The 25,614-nt window shown below is 45.2% G+C and overlaps 1 protein-coding gene across 7 annotated transcripts in view; it reads left to right on the top strand.

The window, feature by feature from the left end:
- The window catches only part of LOC147233253 (dedicator of cytokinesis protein 9-like), a 75,287-nt gene continuing 49,673 nt past the window's right edge, over positions 1 to 25,614 (top strand). For 2 of the 7 annotated variants that reach the window (XM_086147879.1, XM_086147876.1), the window contains exons 1-2: positions 1 to 324; positions 23,724 to 23,840. In XM_086147879.1, the coding sequence (XP_086004005.1) occupies positions 211 to 324; positions 23,724 to 23,840 (231 nt within the window). In that variant the 5' untranslated portion in view covers positions 1 to 210. Of the gene's footprint in view, positions 325 to 14,462; positions 15,036 to 20,456; positions 20,676 to 23,723; positions 23,841 to 25,614 lie in introns of those variants that run through there. The other 5 variants (XM_086147877.1, XM_086147874.1, XM_086147880.1 and 2 more) reach the window with 3 other exon arrangements.

The following is a 25,614-nucleotide window of genomic DNA, read 5'->3' as shown; positions in this document are numbered from 1 at the left end:
GACGGTAGTGGCGCTGCGGTTGCAGGAGGAGGCAAAGTAGGCTGAACTGTGGGACGAAAGAGCCGGGGGAGGAAGTTCTGCAGGAGTCTGGATGGCGGGATAGGACGGCGGGCCGGCGTGCCTTTTACGCGCAGGAGTTCAGAAGCGGCTTCCATCGTCCCCCTCTCCACCCCTCCGTGCCTGGCCGGTTGCTGAGAGGGGAGCCGGGCCATGGCTGGAGCCGCACCGGAGGCGAGAAAGTTCACCAGAGGGCTCAATAAACCGGGCACCGCCGCCGAGCTGAGGCAGAGCGTCTCCGAGGCCGTCCGGACGTCTGTGTTGGTGGTAAGAGAGGAGCCATGAATCTACGTGTGATTGTGTCACTGCAATGAGTAGAGCGGAGTCTGCAGCTTCATCTTGAAAAATAGTTGGAAACTTCTATTACTTGTTTTTATTATCATTTATTTTTATTATTATTTGGCACGTCCAAAGTTGGCCATATGCGTCCGGGCGTCTTTGGTTACAACTTTCTAAATAGGGTAGCCAGGTAACCGAAATATACACCGCCCGCTGAGGGAGGACAAGGAAGCAACACACACACACACACACACACACACACACACACACACGCAGGTGCTTGCACAGGTCTTTAGTATGCCGTGTCACCTGACTCCCATCAGTAACCAGAGAGGTGAGGCAGAAACACCTGAGCTGAGACAGGGGGTGAAAACCTGGGTCCCCAACGTGGTGATGGGGACACCCCCTCGGAGGTTAGTCTGATCTCTCTGTAATGGAGTTTGGAGAATAATCAGATTAAAATAGAATTAAAAGTTGTCTATTCTGGTCATCATGTGACCTTCAACATCTGTGTGCTGCAAATACCTGGGCTGCCAAGCTCCTGCGCCTCTCCTCTAGGGGTCTCGAGCTACAATGTTGATGGACATGATGACGCTGAGGTCTTCTGTTCAGCGTCAGGCATGAATAGCATTAGTATGAGGCATCTCTGATGAAGAATATTTATTATAATTATCATCACCTGCTATCAATAATATAGAAATATTCCATAGTTCATTTGATGAAACATAATTTGTCCTTGCATAAAGTCCCATCTTTGAATTTGGATTTAGCTTCAGTGTGCCATGGATGTGCTCACTCTGGTGCTTGGGCCCTCATAGGCTCATCACCAGACCGACCCCATGCCGTATTATTGCATAACGCAGATCTTTTATCTGCTGCTAATGAATTCTTACTGTTGCTGTTAGTGTTTTTGCAGTGCACATAATCCTGACCTTTTCGTGTCTGCATTAAAGGTGCTCAGGTAGTTTGTGCACAACCATAGACACACACTCAGTGTAGACATTCATTTGCCTGCTTGATCCTCAAAGGCTTTTGGGTCAAATTGAGTTAATATCTCAACCCAGTCTGTAAAAGCTGGCTCCGTGTTTGTGTTCCCACACATCTATATTAAGCGTCCATTTAGCAGGGTCACACTTGACTGGCTTGTATGTTTTCACCAAGAGCACGGGGCCATAGTTTTTCATGCCCGCTGTCACAAGAGAGGGGGGGACTCTGGGGGGAGTCACCGGCAGATCTTGTCAAAGCAAATTAAATATATGAGGGACTGGCCTCTCCTGGGAAACACCTAATTGTTTCAGAATTGAAAGAGGACAGACGTGTTATCAAGGACATTGTGAAAAATAGCCTAAGCGGATGAATTTTAGCAGATGTGCCTTAAAGGTACTGCATTGTTTTGTTTATTTAAACTCTTTTGCCAATTCTCCAAGAGCCTGAAACAAATATTGAGCAAAAAGACCCTCTTTTCACTTATTTTCCCTGTCATCTGAGGTTATGTAACATAGCATTATTATTAACCTATCTTGGCTCATATTCTAAATAGCTTTGGGATTAAATGACGTAATAATGAACTCCACTTGCATGCAGCAGCCCAGCAGCTCCAAACATGTGAAGGCCGGCTTGCTGCGCTTCATTCTGGGAAAAGAAGTGTGTGAGTGTGTATGTGAGTATGTGTGTGTGTGTATGTGTGTGTGTTTTTGTTTTCAACATGGCCGTCCTCCCAGCTTCTGTTCTGAGAAAAACGCTAATTAGTCTTTCTTCTTCCTTTTCTTCTTCGTCTTCTTCTACTTTTCATTTCAGCTTTTTCCTTCAGAGGTTGCAAAAGCAAATCAACCTTCTCCATCTAACCCATTGTGTGTATCCTCCTCTCACACCAACTAACTTCATATCCTCTCTCACTATATCCATAAATCTTCTTTCTTTCTTGTATTTATGAAAAAAAGCTGAACTTAAATTACCGACCTGCAGCAAACCAAAAATGCCGTCCTCTCTCTGTGCTGTGTTCCTTTTACTGGCGCATGTAGTGGCTTATGAAGAGCAACAAACATATTTCAAGATCGCCATAATCTTCAAATTTAATTACATTTTAAATATGAACAAACTTAAAATGAAATACATTTTAATTAAATACTTGTTAATTATTTTCAAAAGCCACAGGGAGCCGCATCAGAGGGATCAAAGAGCCACATGTGGCTCCGGAGCTGCGGGTTGCCGGCCCCTGGTCAAGAGACTTCCACACCTACACAGGTATCATCAGGACTAACTGCCTTTCCACTCTTCATCCTCTTCAATGCCTTCCTCACTTCACTTTTACTTATCTCTGCTACTTTGTGGTCTACAATAGTCACTTCTTATACCCTTCACACTCTTTCATTTTCCTCAGTCATCAGCTCTTCCAAGTACTCTTTCCATCCTCCCATCACTCTTCTAGCATCTGTCAATATATTTTCCCCCCTATCCTTAACCGGACCTGCTGTATATCGTTTCCATCTTTGTCTGGTTTGCCAACCTTTATAAATCATTCTCTCCCTCCTTACTGTTCAACTGAGCATACAAGTCATCGTACCCCATTGGTTTTGGCTTTGCTACCTCTATTTTTACCTTACGCTGTATCTCCCTGTACTCCTGTCTGTTCTCTTCAGTCCCCTCAGTGTCCCACTTCTTTTTTGCTAACTGCTTTCTCTGTATACAGTGGGGTAAAAAAGTATTTAGTCAGCCACCAATTGTGCAAGTTCCTCCATTTAAAAAGATGAGAAAGGCCTGTAATTTTCATCATTGGTACACTTCAATTATGAGACAGAATGCGAAAAACAAATCCAGAGAATCACATGGTCTGATTTTTCAAGAATTTATTTGCAAATGATGGTGGAAAATAGGTATGAGGTCAAGAACAAAAGTTCATCTCAATACTTTGTTATATACCCTTTTGCTGGCAATGACAGAGGTCCAACGATTTCTGTAAGTCTTCACAAGGTTTTCACACACTGTCGCTGGTATTTTGGCCCATTCCACCATGCAGATCTCCTCTAGAGCAGTGATGTTATGGGGCTGTCGCTTGGTAACACAGATTTTCAACTCCCTCCAAAGATTTTCCATGGGGTTGAGATCTGGAGACTGGCTCCGCCACTCCAGGACCTTGAAATGCTTCTTATGAAGTCACTCCTTTGTTGCCCGGGCGGTGTGCTTGGGATCATTGTCATGCTGAAAGACCCAGCCATGATTCATCTTGAGTGCCCTTGCTGATGGAAGGAGATTTTCACTCAAAATCTCACGAAACATGGCCCCATTCATTCTTTCCTTTACATGGATCAGTCGTCCTGGTCCCTTTGCAGAAAAACAGCCCGAAAGCATGGTGTTGCCATCGTCATGCTTCACAGTAGGTATGGAGTTATTCGGATGCAACTCAGCATTCTTTCTCCTCCAAACACGACAGGTTGAGTTTTTACTAAAAAGTTATGTTTTGGTTTCATCTGACCATAGGACATTCTCTCAATCCTCCTCTAGATCATCCAAATGCTCTCTAGAAAACTTCAGATGGGCCTGGGCATGTACTGGCTTAAGCATGAACACACACCTGGCACTGTAGGATTTAAATCCCTGGCGGTGTAGTGTGTTACTGATGCGAGCCTTTGTAACTTTGGTCCCAGTTCTCTGCAGGTCATTCACTAGGTTCCCCTGCGTGGTTCTGGGATTTTAGCTTACCGTTCTTCTAAGGCGCCTCTTATGAAAGAAGTTACAGGTCTGTGAGAGACAGAAATCTTGCTTGTTTGTAGGTGACCAAATACTTAGGTTCCACCATAATGTGCAAATAAATTCTTTAAAAATTTAAAAATGTGATTTTCTGGATTTTTTTTCTCATTCTGTCTCTTAGTAGAAGTGTACCTATGAAAATTGCAGGCCTCTATCATCTTTTTAAGTGGGAGAACTTGCACTATTGGTGGCTGACTAAATACTTTTTTGCCCCACTATATACTCCTGCACTTCCTCATTCCACCATCAAGTCACCTTAACAACTTTTCCTCCAGACAACACACCAAGTACTCTCCTTCCTGTCTCCCTGATCACATTAGCTGGAGTTGTCCAGTCATCTGGAAGCACTCCCTGACCACCCAGAGCCTTTCTCAACTCCTCCCTGAAAACCATACAGCACTCCTCCCTTTTCAGCTTCCACCACTTGGACCTTTGCTGTGCCTTTGTCCTTTTGATCTTCCCTGTCACCAGAGTCATCATACAAACCACCATCCTATGCTGTCTGGCTACACTCTCACCTACAACTACTTTGCAGTCACTGATCCCTTTCAGGTTACCCTGTCTATACAAGATGTAGCCTACTGCATGCTCCTACCTCAGCTCTTAAAAGCTACCCTATGTTCCTGTCTTTTCTAGAAAAAAAAAGTATAATTTCCAACCTTTTTGCAAAGTCTATCACCATTTATCCCTCTGCATTCCTATCCCAGATACCAAACCTACCCATCACTTCTTCATCACCTCGATTGCCTGCACCAACATGCCCATTGAAGTCTTCATCAATTAGCACTCTCTTGTCTCTGGGGATTTTCTGCATCACTTTATCTAACTTATTCCAGACCTTCTCCTTCTCCAACTCACATCCCACCTGTGGGGCATAGTCAATCACAACATTGAGCATCACACCTTCAATTTCCAATTTCAGACCCATAAGTCTATCCGACATTCCTCCTTCAAGATAAGTCCTACTTCATTTCTTTTCCTGACAGTGTGCCTCGATAGTACAGCTTAAAACCTGCTCCTAAGCCTCCAACTTTCCACCTGGTCTCCTGGACTCACAGAATATCCACCTTCCATTTCTGCATCATGTAAACCAACTCTCTATCTTTTCCTGTCCTTGTCCCAATATTCGAAGTCCCTACTGTATCAGGGAGACACTGGCCTGCGCCCCCCTGAGGCAGCATTGCTAATTAGTCTTTATTGACAAACAATATTTAATGTATGCATTGGTGCTGTCAGGAACCGATGGCGGAATTTTCCTATCAGATACAGAGGATACATGAGCCTTATAATTTTTAACAAAATACTTGATCCACTGAATATGATGATAGAGCAAGGCAATATATCGCATTTCATTGAACATCCTACAAATCACATCGATGAGATAATTACAACAGACTGATATTATTCTGCTGCATTCTGCTCTTCCACCAGTTCTTCCCTGATATAAGCCAGGTGCTCTCCTCCACAGCAATGGCTTTTTGACACTCCTCAATAGCCCACACCTCGGTCTGCACCATGTGGCAAATTTGTCAGTTCCTACATTATTTAGAGACTCATGAAAGGACCGTTTCAGCACACTTTTCTTCATTCACAGGTACAAAGGATATTCTGGCCATTAGGATTCGTAGTGTTTTTATTCACTGTAACTACATGTGAGGCACCCAGTGTGCGTGAGTTATTTCCTCTGCTAAAAAAAGTATTACTACGTGTTGACCAAGTTGTCTGAACATGGCGTTAAAATATGATAAACGTGAGCTGTTTAGAAATTCCTATCACAATTGTCTTAAATAATCACAAAATCCCTAGATTAGAACGGCGCACTCCTGTGCTAAAATAGATGACTGTGTCAAGCATTGTAATTATTGCAGCCTAATATTCCCTATCATGAAGTAGTCTCACACCTATACACATTTATTATTAATCTATTATTTATGAATAGAGCCTGACACGGGGTGCCAACCTCATGAGAAACCAATCAATATTCTCATCTGACTCTCAGCATGAAAGCGCCATTTATCCTGTGATACAACCAATAACCCATTTGGTAAGTCCCTTCCTACTTGATAAACGCTCACATATATCAAACTGCACTACCCCATTTTGTGGCACGTATTATCTGTTTTAAATTTCTAATGTGCAAGCCGAGATGGCCCGGATGACATCAGCGCAGTCAGGGTTGTTGTCGCAGACTCAACAAAGCTCAGGCAGACACAAGTGCTGGCCTCGGAACAAATCTAACAGAGAAAATGACTGGTAACACGACAGCCCAGGAAGCGCTTCAAACCTGGCTTAAAAATCTTACTTAAGCACGTAGGCGGACAGCACCACGTGGTCCTCCTTTTATATCGCTGTCTTTAATGACAAGTTGAAGTCTGACTGTTGGATTTTTTGTGTTTTAGTTGTGTAATGACCACAAATGAGAGTGATTAGCACGCTATTCCTTAAACACACTTTTGCTATCAACAGGTTGTACTATAGGGTGGGGGATGGGTGTTGTCTGCGTGTTTGTGTGTGTGATTGGAGGTACGACAACCAACAACGTTTTTCCCTCCATATAACACATCAAAGCTTCCCTAAGTTAGCATTTAGCATTAGCCCCTTGTGTTCTCATGGCTGTCCAAAAGGTTTGGTCACATTGTTTTTCTGAGGCGGTGCAGCCCTGGAATCCTAGCTGGAAGTAGTTTCTCTATTTTTGACTGTGCACTGAGCTCAGTGCAGCTGTTTCCCATGCCCATTTGCACTGCACGGACATGCCGGTATGGCCACAATGTACATGTATGTATAAATACACACACACACACACACATCAAAGAAGGTCCTCCTCATGGCCCATTTCCCCCAGGAAGGAGCTGTTCGGCTGGTTGCCATCGCGTTGTGGTGTGATGCTATCTCATCAGTGTTCACATGTCATTTAAACCAAAAGGATGCGAGAAATGTGGGAGACGTCCTGCAGACGGACTGCAGGTGTTGCATGTCCACAAACTGCCCTGTGTGTGTCGTGCACGAGCACAACGCAATCCATTATTCAGTCCTAATCTTTGCCTCCAATTTTTGCAATTATGTCATAGTCTATTCAGTTTGTTCTGACTCACAGTGTGCGGCATAATGGCTGTCAGATCCCATCTCTGGTGCATATTTAATAATGGATAAGATGATGGTAGGTGTTCTGGCTATTTTTAAACGTGCCCTCTTTATCTTCTGTATGTCGGTGTCACACTAAACACCCAGGAGACCATCAATTATGAATACTCACATATACTATGCGATACTTCATCTAAATCCTGTACTCGCGCAACCTATTGGAGTGGTTTGCGAGACACTTTATGTTATACCTTAGTTTAGAAAGAAGGAAAAAAAAACGTTGCCGGCCAAGTAGTCCAGCAGTAAAGACAGCCCCTGCAGTTTTAATAATCACTTCCAACTGTGGGAAATGCTTGCTTGGAGGTTTTTGTACGTCTCTCTCCCTACCACACAAAATAAGTGTATTTATGCACATGTATATGCTATGGAAAATACTTTGTCCATCTCTTTCTTTTTCTCTAGCCGTCCTTTCCCGTCAGAAATAGAAACGACCAAAGACACGTTTGCAGGCCGGGACAATTACCACTATGATACTCATCCTGATACCTTAATATCATGCCATTTTTAGTCGCTGTGAGCCACAGTTCAGACTGTGGACCTCCACTTAGGAGAAACCTCCACTCCAGAGGATTTGGTCTGATTATCTCTGCCAGGTATTTTATGCTCTAATCTGCAGATTTGCAGTTGCTTTGCTGACCCATCTGGGCCATGATGATACAAGAAGCGAGAGGGCACACAGTCGTCTGCTGGGTCTGGCGGTTGATAACCGAGGAGAGGGTTTGTCTAGCCATGTGGTTTCCGTGTCGTCTTTATTTAGGCTACCTCATGCTCTGTCGTTACCACCCTTAAACACCCGCTGTTTTTTTGCTTTCACTGCCATTCAGGCGTGGGCGTGTTTGCATACAGAGAGTCTCGTCTGTCATTTCTCTGCCTGAGAGCATTACATTTTATTTCTTCCTTTGTAAAGAAACACCAAAAGCACTGCTGTAGCAACATTCCTGCTCCGCGACTGTGATACGCTGCCAATCAATCTAATTCAGCGAACAAAGCCGCCATCGGTTCTTGATCGCCTGCAGGCACCCTGAGTGGAGCCCGGTTTTGTTGTTTTGTTCTTCAATGCCACATCATTTTATACTGAATAGTGGCTGCGTGTTTTTGGTTCTGCTCGATGGCCCACAGTGTTGGTTCAAGAGCATGTGTGAGAGAAGTTTCAGCGCATTGCAACATATCCAGCGTTGTTACTGTCCGCCTTGGGTTCGGCAGAAAACAGCATTGTTTTCCCACTCAACTATGTTTGTATTCATAGTGGGAAAAAAGGGGGCATTAGACAAACTGTGGCTGATTTGGAATTATATCCTGGAGTGCTTTCAGTAATGTTTGTGCATCTATGCGGGGGTATTGTTTGCATGTGTATGCAAAACACAACTTTGCATGAGTCGTCTTTATGGAGGCACATTACAAAGCTCTTACTGTTACACTTGGAACAATTGGGAGTCAAAAAAAAAACCAGGGCTTTGCATGCAATTGCATAAGACATTTTGGTGATAAAGTGGTTTGTAGTGTCGTCGGACTAGACTCGGAGAATCAGCCTCCGAGAGGAGCCCCGTGCACGTGAAGTCAGATGACATGGAGGAGGTAGATTATAAAAGGCAAGTATGAGAGTTCAAGCAACAGACATTGAAATGTTTAGGTTTTGTTCTGTGGAGTTCTTCAAATAAACACTGAAGCCTACATTTCCCACAAAGCAACAAAAAACATTTGAAGTTTGACCCTCCCTGTTTGGTAAAATCAGATATAATTAAACTCGAGGCTCTCCAATTTGGAACCTCCGCTGCCCCTGGAGTTAAATAAAAAAAAAAAGAGTCTGACATGGAATTTTTAGCTGAAAGTTGCAATCAGGCAGCTGTTGAGATCCAGCCACGATCTGACATAAAGCTCGGCTGTGATGGGGTTCGAGTGTTAGCATTTTGACATTGGTTTTGGTAACATTACCTCTACGTAAGAGCTCTGAATGACATCAGCGCTCAGATACTTGGAGCTGACCAATAACCATTTCAGTAAACGTTGTCACCGTTGGTATTTCCGCCGCAAGGTAACCCAAGAGACCCTCTACTTTGCTCATCCAGACCAGGATTATGTACCTCCAATACCGTCCTGAGCAAACGCTGGAAACCCTGAGCTGACTCCTCATCCTGCAGGAGAAGATCTACTCTAAACTCTTTACCCTATCCACCCATTCCCCGTGGCTGAGCCCGGCCGTCGCAATGGAGGAGTCTGATTTCAAACACTCATATCCACAATGTTATTCTTATGGTCACTGCCCGAAACTCTGGACCCTGGACGCGGGTTGGATCACAGATCGACAGGCAAATGCCACGGACTTCTGGTCGACTGAGATCAAAACCGACGTTAAACCAAATATCAACATCTGAATGTGGCCAACAATCCCCGGCTTTCTTTTGACTTCACCCGTAGTCTCCGATGCCAAGCTGAGATTTAACCCGATGACATCACGGCCGAGGTTTTCATTTAGCCTCTAGAGCCACAGAGGATATTATGCTGTTTTCACAGGCTGATTTTCACTCCCAGAGGCCAGAATGTAGGGTTTTTTCCTTTGTAAAATCAGTGGCTTCCCCTTTCACTGACTTGTGCAGCAACTTCTAGTGCACAAAGTGTCTTCAATGAAACCGCAATTAACCAAACGGCTGCTTTTTCCAGTCAGCGGTGCAGCGAGCCCCGTCTGCAGAATTTGGGCACTGACCATGAAAATTTCCTGTGACCCAGTTGACACGACTGCACATCCCGCTCTCGGTCGCATGAGTATAAAACACCCGATGGGTTTTAGTGCGGAAAACACTGACAGCCCCTTTGGCTGCCTGAGTTTCCATCTCAGACTGATAAAATTAACAACAAAGAGGAATCGCAGAATATTAGAAGGCGGGAGTCTTTTAAAAAAATCGTTTTTTATTGAGTACTATTGAAAGGCCAGGGTTGCATATGGAGGTTTTTTTTTTTTTTTTCTTAGCAGAAGGCCTTTTCCTGTCTGTCACATCACCTGCAGGCCTTTCATGAGATTCTCATTACTCCAGTCACATGTGCGGGTGTAACCCAGATTCAGAATTAATTTATTTTTGTTAGCCTTAATTCAGGCCACCGGAGAGGATATTGACACATTTGTCTGAGGTGAGGTGCTATTAAGCACAGCGTGGTCCTCCATTTCTAAATATTGAACTTTAGGGACTGTTTGGTTCCAGCTGTGAGCTCCAGATCTGCGTAGGATTCTAATTTCACCATAGCCATTGAGAAATTCACCTTGTGTTGGAATTTTTTTTTTTTTTTTAGTGCACTGACCTACCTTTCAGCAAATCATGTCTAATATATTGATATATATACACATATATTTGTGTGTATACACACACACATACACACACAGATGTTTATATATGTTTTTTTCTCTTTTCGACAGTTACTTGTCTAAAAGTTTCCATTACAGCCCATGACCTCAATAAGTATAATATTATTAATATTTGGTCTCCACTTAGATAGTGACTTCAACACCTTGCTGTTCCAAAGCGATTTTAACACTAAATTACATTCACAGACGCACACACTGGGATTCTACACAATATATGTCAAATAAATGAAATCTAGCCATAACTTCCAGAATATCCAGCTATGCTGGTCAAAGAGTGCTTATCTCGCAGAGTTGAAGCGTTTGAAGCACACACGCGCACACACACACACACACACACACACTTAAACTTGGGCTTAAGTGTCTTGCCCAAAGCCTTTTTGGTATGCAGCAATGTGGAGCCAACCTTCCCATAATGGGACATCATTATCATTATCATCATCATCATCAACATTATTATTATTATTAATAACAAATACTACTACTACTTTGGTCATGACCAGTTTTGAGGCTGGTCATGACTGGTCACACTCTCACACAATCTTATTTAAATTTTAACTCACAGCAGAACTAGCAGCTTAAAATCGTCACTCAGAATTATGACTACAGAATGTTCAGTTGATTTGTGTGGTTGAAGAAATGCATTTTATAGGATTAAGATAAGTCAACTGACAAGTCAGTTTTCACTTGCTCAAGAATGAGATTATTCACATTCACATTTGTTTCAACATGTTGACATGTTTTCTCGTCAAAGATATTTTTTCCAAGACGGAAAAAGAGTTTGGGGAATGCGTGCGTATAACTATGTAAATCAAAAATTCCGTCATCAGCTGAAGATGTCACTGAGATGTTAGATGAAGATTCAATAAATGTAGAGAATCCTAGTTGGAAACATGCAAAATCATTCAAAATCTTTTATAGAAACTTTCATAGATATCTAGCATGTAAAGCCTTTATTAAAAAAAAGACCTTACAGGTGAACCCATTTAAAGGATTTTCTCCTCCTTTTGGCTGCTCGCTTCAGGGCTCCCAGATGCTTATCCGCACATTTATTTAATGAAAAATTAAAACTGAATATGCATTTTTAAATTATTTCTCACCACCAATCCAAATCTCCATCACCATCAATCAGTGAAAGGGGAATAATTCACCAGAAGTAGAAGGGTCCAGTCTTTTTTATTTTCTAAAGACGCAATCGGAAGTGTTGTTTGCGAGGGTGTTAACCACCTCTGCCTGCATTTCAAGACTGATCGAACCAAGAAGAAACAGTGTCCTACTTTTGCGAAAAAACAAACCAGATAGTTTTTCCATGTCTCTGACATCAAACCGCTGCAATGAACCTTGGCTGCCATGCTGTCTTTTGAATCATCGCTCCGGTCCAATTATGTCCTGGCTTGATTCGGGTTTTTTTTCAATCTGTAAGAATGTCCAGGGAGTGTTCCTGAAGTCTATTAGAAGAGACGCGGGCTGCAGTGTCGTCTGGCTGTTTTTCCCGTGAGTCATCAAGGTTGCATGTTGTTGCAGCGTCCATTGCCGCCTGTGGGGGGCGGCGGTAACGCATGTCAGCAATGGCAGAGATGGAAAAAAAACCACCCTGACTACAGACGCAAGCTTATTTTTTTTTTTAAAGCTCCAAGGCTGAGATTTGTGTGCTTGTGTTTTTATGCTGTGTCTTCACATTGCTGCCTCATCAACCAGGTTCATTTTGTGATTAACCCCGTAAATCTCCGAGCTCGCTGCACGATCCTCGATTTATTTTGTTAATGCTTTTGCTTCTCTAAGACACACACACACCACCCACTGACACACACACACATATATATATGCTCTCCCTCCTATTGGCATCAAGATACCATGAGTCATCTCAATTATATTCAGCATTTTTTGGGGGGTTGCTAAGAGACTAATCTTAATTTCTCATAAAGCATATTTCTGGAGAGATGGTGTGCTGTAAAGGTCTCTCTGAGTGAAAAAGAAAAATCCTACTGACTTGCTGCGCAGGAATCGTACCATTGGGTTACTGGCAGGAGGCGTGGCACGGAAAGGGCGCTCTTTTATTTTATTTTTACACATCTTGCATCTTTAATTGCAGATCGCAGCCGCCGCTTCATTACTAAACAGCACATGGAAATGGACGGGGTATTGTGTAGCTTGGATCATGTCTGAAGGGTAACTCGGTGCATTAAGGGTGCCGGTTGGATTTCATTAGAGTAATGCTTTGTCTGAAGAGCAGTTTCCAGTGTAACGTTCAGAAAAGGCTGCCAAGCCTTTTTGAAAACACTGCCGTGTGATAAACCAGCGGCCCTGAGAGGCTCGAGGGGATCGGTTTGCTTCTTGCTGTTGCGTTACGTCAATGTGTTTCTCTCACTCAGAGGAAAGCAATGCAACCCAGAATGACAGGCAATATTGTATCTGCACTCAGATGGTCCAATGATCCATATCCAGCTTTTTTGCTGTGCAATGCATGAACTGATGTAAGAATTAGAATTGTTTTAATGATGGGGTGAATGGTTGTATATTTCTATCAAACATTTCTATGGGAGAGTGAATGGCTGAATGTCAATATGACGTGTCAGTCAGAGAGTGAGTGTTGTATGTCTTTAAAAGGTCTGTGAATCAGAGGTTGAATGTTTTTGTGTTTCTATGAGATGTCTGAATGGGAGGTTGGATGGTTATATGCCTTTATATGTGGCCCTGTGATGGATCCAGGTTGAATCCCGCCTCTCGTCCAATCACAGCTGGGATAAGCTCCAACCCAAGTGCACGATAAGCGATTTATTGATATAAAATGAATGAAGGAATAACTGTATTTGTCTTTTAAGCAGTTGTCCTGTAATGTTTTCATGTTTAATCGTGAACGAATGTATATATCATTTAATCGAGTATATCGAATAAAGTGAACATGATTAATTGTAAATAAAATGTGCTTCTTGTTCAACTTTATTCAGGTTAAAACCTTTTAAAGAGATCATTAAAATATGAAGACATTATGCTTTTGTTTCATGAGCATCCAAGTGGGACTCAAAAGTTAGACTCTCATTCAGTCCTTGGGCATCTGCCTCTTGTGCTCAGAGTGAACTTAGCAGCGCCAGTTTCTGATGATATTCCCGAACCTATTATTCCTTGCTTGCATTGTTACGGCAACGCAGTTGAGTGCGTTAACTGGCAATGAAGCAACAAACTGATGATGGAACTGCGTCAGCTCGAACTAATTGGAGATAAATGTTCATGAGTGCTTCTCATCTCCCACTGTCCGCCTGTTATTTCTATCACCGTTCCCTGCACAGGGCATTCTTTTATTTCTTTCTATATTATTGTAGTCTATTGTATACATTTTACATAGTCTTTGTTTACTTGTATCTATATCCTTTTTTGAGCACTTTTTTACCTTGTAATGCTGCTGTGACTTGGATCAGACTGTCGTTGGATTGACAGTATATCTTATCTTATCTTATCTTATCTTATCTTATCTTATCTTATCTTATCTTATCTTATCTTATCTTATCTTATCTTACCTTAAACCTCTGCCGGGGGAGCAGGGGACGGCGAGGCTGCTGCGATTTTAAATGATGATTTACCAGAGGCAGACAGGTTTGTCCTGGTTGTCCTATGACGCATCAGATCCATCATGTGAATGGCATCGGCTCGGCAACGTCAGCCAGCGCAACTTAAATCACTGCCTGTTTTATATTTTAGAGTGCACGCACGCAACATTGGGGAAATGACTGCATGACTTGTGATTTCGCCGTCAGTGGGAGAAATAGGAGGGGAAGAATCGCTCCGCAGCGACTGTGGGTGTGCACGAGTCTCTGTGCGCGTCTTTGTTGGTAACAGTCCGCTCTTTGCCGTTGACAAAGCATGCAGAGTCAGGGACGTGACTAAGCTGCGGGAGAGAGGGAGGGAAATAGAGAGAGGAGGATGAGGTGAAAGTGAAAGGCACGAGTGACAGAGGCAGAGGTTAAAGATGGGAGGGAGGGAGAGCGACGCGGTGAGCGAGAGCAGAAGTGAGAGCGTCTGAGCATCCTCATCCCTCGGCAGAGTGAGGGAGGAAGAAGAGTTCGGGGAGTCGACGCCCTGCTCAGGCTGAATTAGCAGCTCATCTCCCCCGGCTGAGCCCTCGCACAGGAGTGGACGGCCAGCAAGGATTCATGTCTGAATGGGGACCCCCTGAGACACAACCTGGGAGGGGCACTCAAGGCAGTTGGCTACTCTTCCATTTAGAAGAGTTCAAGTCTGTCATTGGGGGACGCTGAGGTTCTTTGACCTGCATGGTGGCTGCCGGTGGCTCTACGGGGCCATGGGATGCACCGCCAGCGTGCTGCTGCTGGAGGGGCTGCGCTCCATCCTAGAGAGGAACTGTGGCTACATAAAGGGGGTGGTGGACCTGACCGCTCTGGAGGAGGATGAGGAAACACTCAGTCAGAGGGAATCTCAGCTCTGGATGCCGACCGCAGCTCTGGTAAACTAATTTCTTCATTTTCCGACTTCAGGGCTGTCGCTTTCCGCTCTCCAGCGGGCGAGTACTAAGGAGCAGCAATAATCATTTATTTCCCTCGCCATCAGTGACTGGCGTAAACTGAGACCACGTTAGCAAACCAAACTTTTGTCGGTGTTCCAACGATAGGTCGGAGGATCAGAAGGGTTTAGCAATACATACAAGTACAGGAACCTCTGGTGGCTGTCGGGTCCGAAACGACCCCTCATTTGGATTGGAGTGCTCAAACATCACATTGAGTCTGACTAAATTCTACTCTGATGTTCACCAACAGCATTTCTCCACCAAACAACTCAGGTCCAATCTTTGTTGGCTGCATACAACCTAAGTTCTAACTATTCCTGATCACTCCTTCATCCATACCCCCCAAGCCTGAATCACAATGCCTTTTTATTTTCTGCTTTTGATCACAGCTTTTTCGAGAATGGGGAACTAGGTGAAAAATATGAATAATTTACAGCAGGGGGCAGAGACCTGTTGGATTAAACATGAGTTACAGCACAGATCAGCAGATTTTCGGCTAATAATCCCTGTAATAGACTCCCCCGAGAAACAAGAGTTAGAAGCACGGTATATCTTCCAGCATCTAGAGTCACACAATAACTGCCGCGGTGCATCAAAAGCTTTACTTTTGGCCACGAGCTGATAGTAGATGTACAAGAATTTGCAAAATTTGTTCCCATTCAAAGCTGGTCCAATCTGGATTTGGACTCTGTGATGGCAGCAGTGTCGACTTCCTTTTGAATTTATACAATTGTGCATTAAGTGCTTTTCTCATGTCAGCTCCATTAGTGGCAATAAGTGAGGAGGCTAAGTGGGATTTCTTCTGCACACTGAGTCTAAAACACTATCACTTGATGCAGCGTTTCCTTTACAACCCTTCATTTGTGGTTGCTCTCCCGTAGGCCTCTTCCATAAAACCAATTTAATCTGCAGTTGTAGCAGAATGTAATGTCGCGGTTCAAGTCCAAGTTGGTGAGGAGGGGATGCACGGCCCCGTCCAGGACCAAAACCAGAATGCAGGTTCTGACTCCCTGAGAATAATGTATGCACATAGTTTGATGCTGGGAAGCTGTTTTTGACATTAGTTCACTTGTGGATTGAAAGTCTCATTTTCAGAGTCAGGCCTTGTGTGTGTGTGTGTGTGTGTGTGTGTTTTGTGTGTGTGTGTGTGATATGTCTGGAAGTCTGGAAACTAAAGTACATCCCTTACTCTGTACGTATGGAAACATCATACCCGTCAGATGGGCTTCACAGTGAAGCAGCAGGAATCACAGCAACCTTATTTTCTTTATCCTGGAAGGGCGTAGACATGATTTTAAGTATTTTGGTATTTTCTTTTTTTATTACCACCTCAAACACACGCTACTTTGCATTTTTGAAGGCACCACATGCAATATCTGACTTTTACTAGAGCAAACTGTAGTTACCCAGTTATTTCTGGATCTTGACGCAGATAGACAAATAATTTTGATACCAATTATTTTAAGGGATTTTGACTGAAGGCTTACACAGGTGAAATAGCAGAAATATTTACATCAATCCCACCCGGCTTGTTTTGGTGGCTGTCAGGGTCCTACTGGTTCTATCAGTATCGGCATCGTAGCAGGATAAAAAACAAGCGGCTTAAGTGAGTGAAAAAGAAAAGTGCGTTGCTGCCGGAAAGTGTGTTGCGCTCTAAATACACCAGAGCTATTCAGCTCTTTCTCCACTGAAAGCCAGAAGAAGTCATTCAGTCAGGTGCATAGATCACATAGCATCTTGTCAGGTAACTGCATTAGTTGATGATCATCTAGTGGTGTCGCGCAAAAACACTTCTTGCATCAATATGATTGTATTACCAACCTGAGAACTCAAGGAAACAAATCCATTTAATTCAATATTGCTGGAAACTAGCACATATTTCAGTGTGGCTGCCATGTCATTGTATTTCTCAATACCCGAGAAGTTTGCATGTTGAGATAAGCTGATGAAGACTTTCTAGGAAAGCACCCGAGGGAGCAGATCCACCTCACGGTGTGTTTTGCATCTTCATTTCGTTCCTATGGAGTAATCGCAGGCTGGGACTCACTACGTCTCTTAGCGCCTCGGCGGACTCTGACATCATCTAGACTCGGGGAACTCCCCTCTTGCGTATCTTGCTTAACTCGTCCCACATGTCCCTCCGCTACCTCCACCTACCTCCTCCAGATGAAAAGCCCCCACCTTTTCTGCTTGGCGCCGGGCACAGCTGTGAGTTTTCGGCGCGGGTGCCGGCTCACACGTGCGCTGGAGGGGGATCGACTTCTTCTTCTCAGCCAACACCCTCGCACTCACTCCCCTCGGGTTGCGTAGCAGGCTCCCAAACATGACCTCAGCCCTTATGCAACCCTCTGCAGACATGTGTGACGCTCGGCGTCCATACGTGCGCGGGTCTCATGAGAAGGGTGTGGAGAGCTTGCGTCTGAATGGGTTCAAGCTGTGCAAAAGTGCAGGACGCCATCACTCACTGCCCCGCTGCCCCTCCTCCCTTCCTCACCACTTCTCCCACAGCGTTTCGGGGTCGGCCTCTCGTGCAGATGGCCCCGTAAACTAATTTGCACTGCCTTCACCCGTCGCCACCGTACCAGCCATGGCTCTGGGAAGTGCGGCGGTGATGTGGGCGCTTCCAGAGATGCGTGGGGGAGTGAGGCGGGGATGACCTCAGCACCGCCGCTACTCTGACAAGGGGTTGATTATTACGCCGGGCTGGCGACACTGTCGCTGAGGCCTCCGCAGGAGATGCCTGGGGTTTACATTCGCAGCACAGATCGTTTATACATGTCAACCTGCGATATTTCCATTAGCATACAGATTTTCCCTCATTCTAATGGCCCGTCTGTGGGTTTGTTGTAGCCTGGTAGCTGGATGGATCTGTCAGCGTCTGGTTCCATTTAGAGCCGAAGGTCCATCTCATACGCCTCCAATTCAGTTTGATTTCTAGCCCGTTTTACGACAAGTCGGGAGCAGTTATCTCAGGCGGTGCAGGTTTGACGCGCGAGCAGGAACTGCCGCCTCTCTGGGAGTGTTTAAAAGACACAAGGTGGCTAGGGCTCCTGCCAAAGGGGATTACATTAACCTGGATGGGTTAGACACTTTAAAAGATGGAAAAAAGAACTTCCAGCAGCAATTTTCCATTTTTTTTTCCCTCTCACTAGCATTGGTTGTTTTATCTCGTCTTCCATCTGTGATCGAATGTTACCTCAGACGTTCCTTTGCTTGGATCGGTTGTAAGTCTAACAGCTTCTATTCCCACGTTCCACCTGTTCAGGAAACCAGATTATCAAGACTAGACTGATTCAGAGGCTAATATTTGAAATAATAAAGATACACGTCGATCCTTGGATTCTCCATGCCTATATCTGACAGGGATGCCTGGACGAGGGTGTGCAACTTATGTCGCGCACCTTCATGGTGTTACATAATGTGCCTGTGGCCTTTGAAGACTCGCTGGGGAAGCGCAGTCAGGAAAGGCGTGTAAACTTTCTCTCTCACTTATGGCTCACCGTCTCACTGAGCAGTGCCTCGCAGAGCTCACTCTCTGCTGAGCCATTTCTCCTCCCCGCTGCTTTTGCCCTTCACATTCCCCGAGGTTTATAAAGCCAAACCTAACTACCACAAGCATTGACTGACATGTCTGCCGCCGCCGCCGCTCTTCCTCATCCTCCACGCTCCTTTTCGTCTCAGAGTGAATGGAGGAAACAACAGGGCTGCCGCTGCTGCACGGTGCAAATTACATTGGAGTGAATACATTGTGGATTAAAAATGTCGAAGACAGAGACAATTGGCACTGGATTTTGAGTTTCTAGTTCTGAGTAGGAAGGCTGCTTGCAGAATGGCTGCCAGCCCTGTCAGGTAGATGCTTTATTAAACACTTCAATGAATTGTAAATGGATAGGTGATGACAATCATTATTATTTATAGTCCGCGGTAATGACTCCTGCAGGTTAAACACCTTTACTTGTCTCACCTCGAGATGCCCCGCGGACTTCAGAGCCTGCGTGCTACTTCCGGTTTTTCAGAAGGACGCCGTTTGTCTGAACAGTCCACATTAGCGAGCCCCTTTGAAGAGAGTACAGTTAAAGCGAGTTATGCAAATAGAGCAGAGTGTCTCGCACATCAGAGGAACCCTGCCGTACACACACACACACACACACAAACACACACCCCTGCCTTCTCTTTGTGCTACATTGTTGAGAGCACACAGAGAAAGTGATGGCCTTTGAAGGCGTCCTGGTCAGTGGCATGTCATCCCTCCTCTCGCTGCAAGCTAGCGAATGCTCTTTCCCTCGTCCGAGTTATTAATCCCGTTTGTTGACTCAGAACAATTTGGTGGCTTGTAAACATGGATTTGCATAAAATGATTCCCTCCGACATGTCACCGCAGTGTGTGCGTGATGAAAAACAGCTGAGCCAAGGCGCCGCCGTCTCTTCCGCCGCCACCAAGATGAAAAGAGGTCCTCAGAGGGATCTGCCGGACAGACACAAAGACAAGAGGTGTCTCACGCAGGTCCTAAAGAAGTGTGCAAGTGTATATGTGTGTGTGGGTGTGTATGTGCCGGATAAGGGGGAAGTGTATTTAAACAGACCCTGCTGCTGCAGATAGGCTGCAGGAACAGGAACACTGGAGGATGTCAAGGCAGGGCAGATGTTTAAGACACTCTAATGTCCAGAAGCACGTATTAAGGAACCCGGGGCCCGTTAACCTCCAGCGACTTTGGAAACCTGTCAGTGAAACATCACTAGCATTCAGTTTTACTTTCCTAATGGAAAGATCCTGTCAGTTCTTTTTCTCTGTCGCTGCTTCCACCTCGGTTTCAACCCATCTCTGCAAAAACTAATCTGACCTTTTTCAAAACCTTGAACTTCACCGGTTCCAAATATCTTTGTCGCTGTTTTTCCTGGGTAACTTTATTCCGGCGCTTATCAAAATGTCACCCCTTGCTGGGATCAAGCTTTCTTCTGGCCGGCGGTTTCTTGCTTTGAGGTGCAGCCTTTCTCTATCGCGCGTGTGACCTTTCCGCTCCACTTTCTTGAACACCTCTGCAGGTGGAGCAGGCACATGGATCCTGGGCCTCCTCCAACTTTTCAGAAGGGGAGTGGACACTTTCTCCTTCCACTCTGATAACTTTGTGTAGAAAAACACACACACAGCTGCACAGCTGTTGGGATGGGAAAGGCCCATCCCCTCCGATGTGAGAGGGAGAAAGAAAGAGTGTGTGTGTGTGTGTGTGTGTGTGTGTGTGTGTGTGAGAGAGAGAGAGCGGGAGGGAGAGAGAGAGAGAGAGAGGCCGGGCTATTGTGAGCGAGCGCAGAGGGAATCTCACTGGGAGTCACACACCACTTGCAACTTTCTGCCATGGCAGTGTGGCTGCACTGAGTCTCACCTGATCGTGGGTTTCATACACTCACACCCACACACGCACACACACATACACATACAAACACAGGATTGGGGTCTCTACCACGATGCAGGGCCGAACGAGCAAGGCCCACAAGAGGGAGATGGTGATAGAGTCCCCGCAGCAATACAAGAGCTGGGCTGAGATTGAGGCAGAGGTGGAGGCTGGATCACAGGTGGCAGCGGTAAGTGTGTGTTTTGTGTGTGTGTGTGTGTGTGTGTGTGTGTGTATGTGTGTGCGCGCAGATGCGTGTGTGCCAGCACTCCGGAGTCCACGCTCAGTCCACGGGTCGCTTGATGCGGAGGAGCAATTCGATCCAAGTATTTAAACACATTCCTGTAGCTTCCTTCCCGCTTTCAAGAGCAGCTTTGAAGCTCTTTTCTCTAAGAAGGGCCTCGGACGGAAATGGGAAATAGCAGCTTCAGGGTACACCTCTCTGGGGGGCTGCATGGTGATCTTTTTTAGGAAGCGGAGCACTTGTGGCTCTCTCTCGTCATTAACCCTCTCTGTGCCGCAGTCTTGGACAAGTGAACTTGTTGCAAATGAAGGAGGGGTTGTTAATGATATCAAAAAGACACTTTTTTAAAGGTCGTACCGCAGGTATGTAGATTCCTTTAGGTTCAGGGGTTGGACTGACTGTTCCATTCCCAGCAATTAATTTCCAATTTCTTACAAAATACAGAGCTTTACTTATGTGCCCGTGATGTTATCGTCTCCTTTGTCCATCTCTTGCATGGCTCAAGATGTCTTGATAAGGGCAGATGCAATAACGTATCTTAATATTCCTGTTTATGCATCGAGGTGAGATGATCGCTGTGCAGTCAATGTCCACAGATACTTGTTTTAATCCACGGTCTGAATCAGAACAGGCATAATCTCCAACTATCACATGATCCTTTGCATCCCGAGGGCTGACAGATACAGAGGGATGTGTTTTTGTGACATCACCGGATGATTTAGTTGTCGAGTCAAAAACGTAAATCTGCGGCCGGTCCATTTAATTGGCCTGAGATTGCTGTGTGTTCACTGGATGCCGACCAAGAGGTTTATCCAAATAATCCCCATCACCCTTGCGGTCGCCACCGGGCTTTGGGAGATGTGACACTTTACAGAAAGATGACTGAGGTTGTTTCCGGAGGGCCCACCAGGCCCACTGGGTCGGCAGCTGTGAAAGCCTCTTTTAAAACAAATGCATCCATCCAGGTTGTTTTGCTGGGCAGGAGATGTTAGAAGGAAGTAGGAAACGTCGTGATTTCTCTGGGATGAAATGGCACAGAAACAGATTTTCTCATCTTTTGCTCAAAGGGGCCAAAAATGCCGTTCAATAAAGTGTTGATTGAAGGCAGGTATTTCTATGTCACAGTGTGTGCGTGCGTTTGTGTGTGTAAACTGCATAAATAAAATGAAAACGCCCACTCTGCAGTGGTTGTGGACATGCCATTTGTCAAATATTACTTAATATGTATTTTCCTTTATTATTACAGCTCAGGAACAGTTGGAAAAATGCTTAACTGAGATTGAGCTATATGGTGTGTGTGTGTGTGTGTGTCTGTGAGTGTGTGTGTGTCTGTGTGTGTGTGTGTGTGTGTGTGTGTGTGTGTGAGAGAGAGAGAGAGATAGAGTTCAAATTTCCACACCAGGGGCCAAATGCATAAAGCCAGATGCATTTCATTAGATTTATAAAGCCGTGTTTATGCATGGATCCCTTTCATAAATCCCAGTCATCACGAAATGCTCCGCAGGTGCACAAGCTGAGATCCACTCGCTGCCTCAGCCCAGGGCAGATCGAGACACGCCCGCAATTCACCGGTCTGTATGTAGTAGCTATTTGCATCGCTAGCTGTAAGGGTTGGAAAGAGAAGCTGATGATGGAATTGAAAAATGTCAAAAAAAAAGGAAATGTTGTATTCATAGCTGAGAGGCAAAAGGGCCGCCCGAGATGTCAAAAGATGAAAATCGTCGAAAGGCTCTCAAGGCAGCAGCACCGGCCAGGGGCTGGTCCAGGTCTCTACTATATTGCCATTTTATTGAACCCGGACTCCGACTGTGCCCTTTAGGAGTGCGCGTCCTCCCCGTTCCTGCACGGGTGACATGATTGAACATGCAGCAGATCAACTGATGACTGAAGTGTCTGTAGGTGTGAATGAGAGGGTGAACGGCTGGCATTGGCCTCCGTACCCCTGCCACACAGTGTGCTGGTGAAGAGGCATAGATAATGGAAGAACTAATGAATAGTCCACCGCAGACACTGATGTGCACATCACTTTTCTTCTGCTCACTTTACTCTGGAGTTATTTTCAGAAGAAGGCTCCATTGTTATTATTTAGAACCAGATTCCTCTGAAATGGTTTCTCCTCTGCTGAACAGCAGACATCGGACAGACACCCTCTATGTTCCTTTCTACCGGTGCCAAGACCTCCGATTTCAGCCATGCTTCTAAAAAAAACATGTGTGCGTGCATGCTCCAACACACATCATTCCTTAATTGGTAAATGCTGCTTTTATAACACCACTACAGACTTATCTACACAGCTTATGGAGGAGGATAGTCCAGGAGGCAACCTGCACGTCTATTCAGTCCAGCAAGCAGGATTTTAAACATTCTGTGTCGCAGTTTGTCCTCATTGAATAGATAAAATTCCCGACAATTTGGCGACACAACTACACATGTACGTCATATGTGAAGATTTGCCTTCCCATTTCGGAAGTCGGGCCGCAAAGGAAGGGCATGCCGGGGTGGGGGTTGGTGGGGGTCCCTTGGGTATTCTCAGTGGAATGCAACATCTGTAGCGCCCAGTGGATTCGGTCTGCGCGACATCATGAACCAGGGCCATTGCACTGTCAGCCGTGAATGCTGCTGCCAAAAAAAGAGTCCATATCTGTTTTATTGCAGCACTCCAAAGGCTATGACTTATCTTTGTTCATGTCCTGCGTGTGAACACATGACATAGCGACCGGTACAATGTCGGACTCAGACTCGGGTTGCTCCGGCCGGCCCCTTTTTTTTGCTTCTCAACGCGTTTCCACGACAACAATGGCACCTTGTCTCTCCCGGCAGCGCGAATACCCCAGACTCCGTAACCCGAGCGCCGACACCCGCACTCCATTCCCAATTACCGGAGCAGAAGCTCAGTAAAATCCTTTGCAGAGAAGGAAACGCAGCCGGACGGATGCTGCCGAGTTGTAATTCAATAGCATCGCGTTAATCCCATCCTGTCTTCCACCTTTTCAGGTGAAGCCCAAGATCATTGAACCTCTGGACTACGAGAATGTGCTCATACAGAGGAAGACCCAGATCATCAGCGACGTCCTGCGTGACATGCTGCAGTTCCCGCCTGATGACTTCCAGGTAAAAATACACGGAGACTTTGAGTCTGAGTGAATTTGTTTCACCTTTTGAAGGTCAGGCGGCTGTGACCTTGAAACTGTAATGCATATAAATTGTGGCCCCATTGGATGTAGACGGGCAGGAGTACTAAGTGATCATGACATCCAACACTAGTTGGGACTGTAAGCAAGTAGAATGAATAGGTTAAGCAGTGGTTTGCTGATAAAACATACGCTTACAACTGAAAAACACAACTAAACATTTAGGATGAGACAGAGATGACACAGTTCCACCTCACAGCCAGAATGTCTCTGGTTCAATTCCAACTGGAGCCATTTCTGTGTGTAGTCGCCATGCTCTCCGGGCTCCTCCGCAGTCCATCAACATGCAGGAGGTTGGTTGGATAGCCTCCATCATCCTGTTTTACTTGTTAATGAGAGGATAAATGGTTGTATGTGTGTGTATTAGCACACACACTAAACACCTCTATTCCCTTCACACACATAGTCAAGGGTGTGTGGAGGTAATCGCCACTGTTGGGAGCATCATCAGAATATGTGGCAGGAAACTACAAAAGTTAGAAGAAAATTTTGCAGATTTTGTGTGGATATTTCTGCAATCCCTCAAAGCCTCTCTGCTGAATAAGACATTAGACAATTTGATAATATTGCAGAGGCCATCCTCAAATTTAAATGATAAATAAAAGTGGAGAGAGAGCAGAACAGGATACAAAACTGCGTTTTGGTAAAGTAAGGTGCATACATGCGTTTAGTCCAGTGCCAGCTAGTAGACCCTGGTCTATTGGCAGATTTCATATCAGAGTTCTGTCAATAAGTCTGCTCCAGTAGCCTCCCCATCTCCCAGACCGGCATCAGGTGTCTGCAGTGCAGTTCATGGCCATCTCATTAGACCAGATCAGATTCCTACCGGCCTGGAAACCCTGGGGGAATGAACTCGTAGAGGGAGCCACAGGAAGCAGAGCACTAATGACCCTTCACGGCTTCTATTTTCCACATCTGACAAAAAATATTGTCGAAATCCTTTTCTCAATGCTTGACCTCCAAGGGATTCATTCATTTATTATCTATACCGCCTATCCTGCACCCGCCGGTTTTACCCCAAACCAAACACAGGCCCCATATAGTGACATATAACAATTCACCATCTCATTCACACATGTCATATGGAGACATAATTCTTCTCTCTCACTCAGGGCTCATATAGATTTACAACTATTCACTCTTTCATTCACATGCCTTTTGAAGACATATAAGGATTCACTCGCTCATTCATTCAGCATGCAGATACAGCCTCGACTTTACAAATGGAATCATCGTATCAGCCTGAATCAGCGGTCGCATGTTTAACCCGGTTCCCTCGGCCGAGTACCATGTAAAAATGCTGAGATGTTTCCACTGTCTGCAGCTTCACATGCTAAGAATGCCATGTAGCCACATCAGTCACCTCAGCTGGAGGGGAGCTCTGCAGGTCCTAATGCAGGGTGGAGACTTGTTGAAGGCCGTCAGCGTCCGATCTCCAACTCTGAGCGCAGGGGGCTGTGGATTCTGAACCTGCAACCGCACAACGGAGACGTAACTGTGGAAGTCGGACAAAAGCTAGGGGGAAGGAGCAGATTGAGCGGCCGGGGCAGAAGGCCATGCAGATGAGCGGACAGCAGGAGGAGGGCAAAACTGGAAACATGCGGAGGTTATAATGAGCATAAATAAACGTGCGGTTATGGTAGACTCCCTCTGTGTATCCTGGGTCCAATGAAAGGACATTCTTCAAGAAAGAA

The sequence above is a fragment of the Fistularia commersonii genome, chromosome 6 (genome assembly GCF_037954325.1).
Source record: "Fistularia commersonii isolate RoL2024-O1a breed Wild chromosome 6, RoL_Fcom_v1.0, whole genome shotgun sequence".
Taxonomy (NCBI): domain Eukaryota; kingdom Metazoa; phylum Chordata; class Actinopteri; order Syngnathiformes; family Fistulariidae; genus Fistularia; species Fistularia commersonii.
Note: the sequence above shows the minus strand (reverse complement) of the source record. Positions and strands in the feature narration are given on the sequence as shown.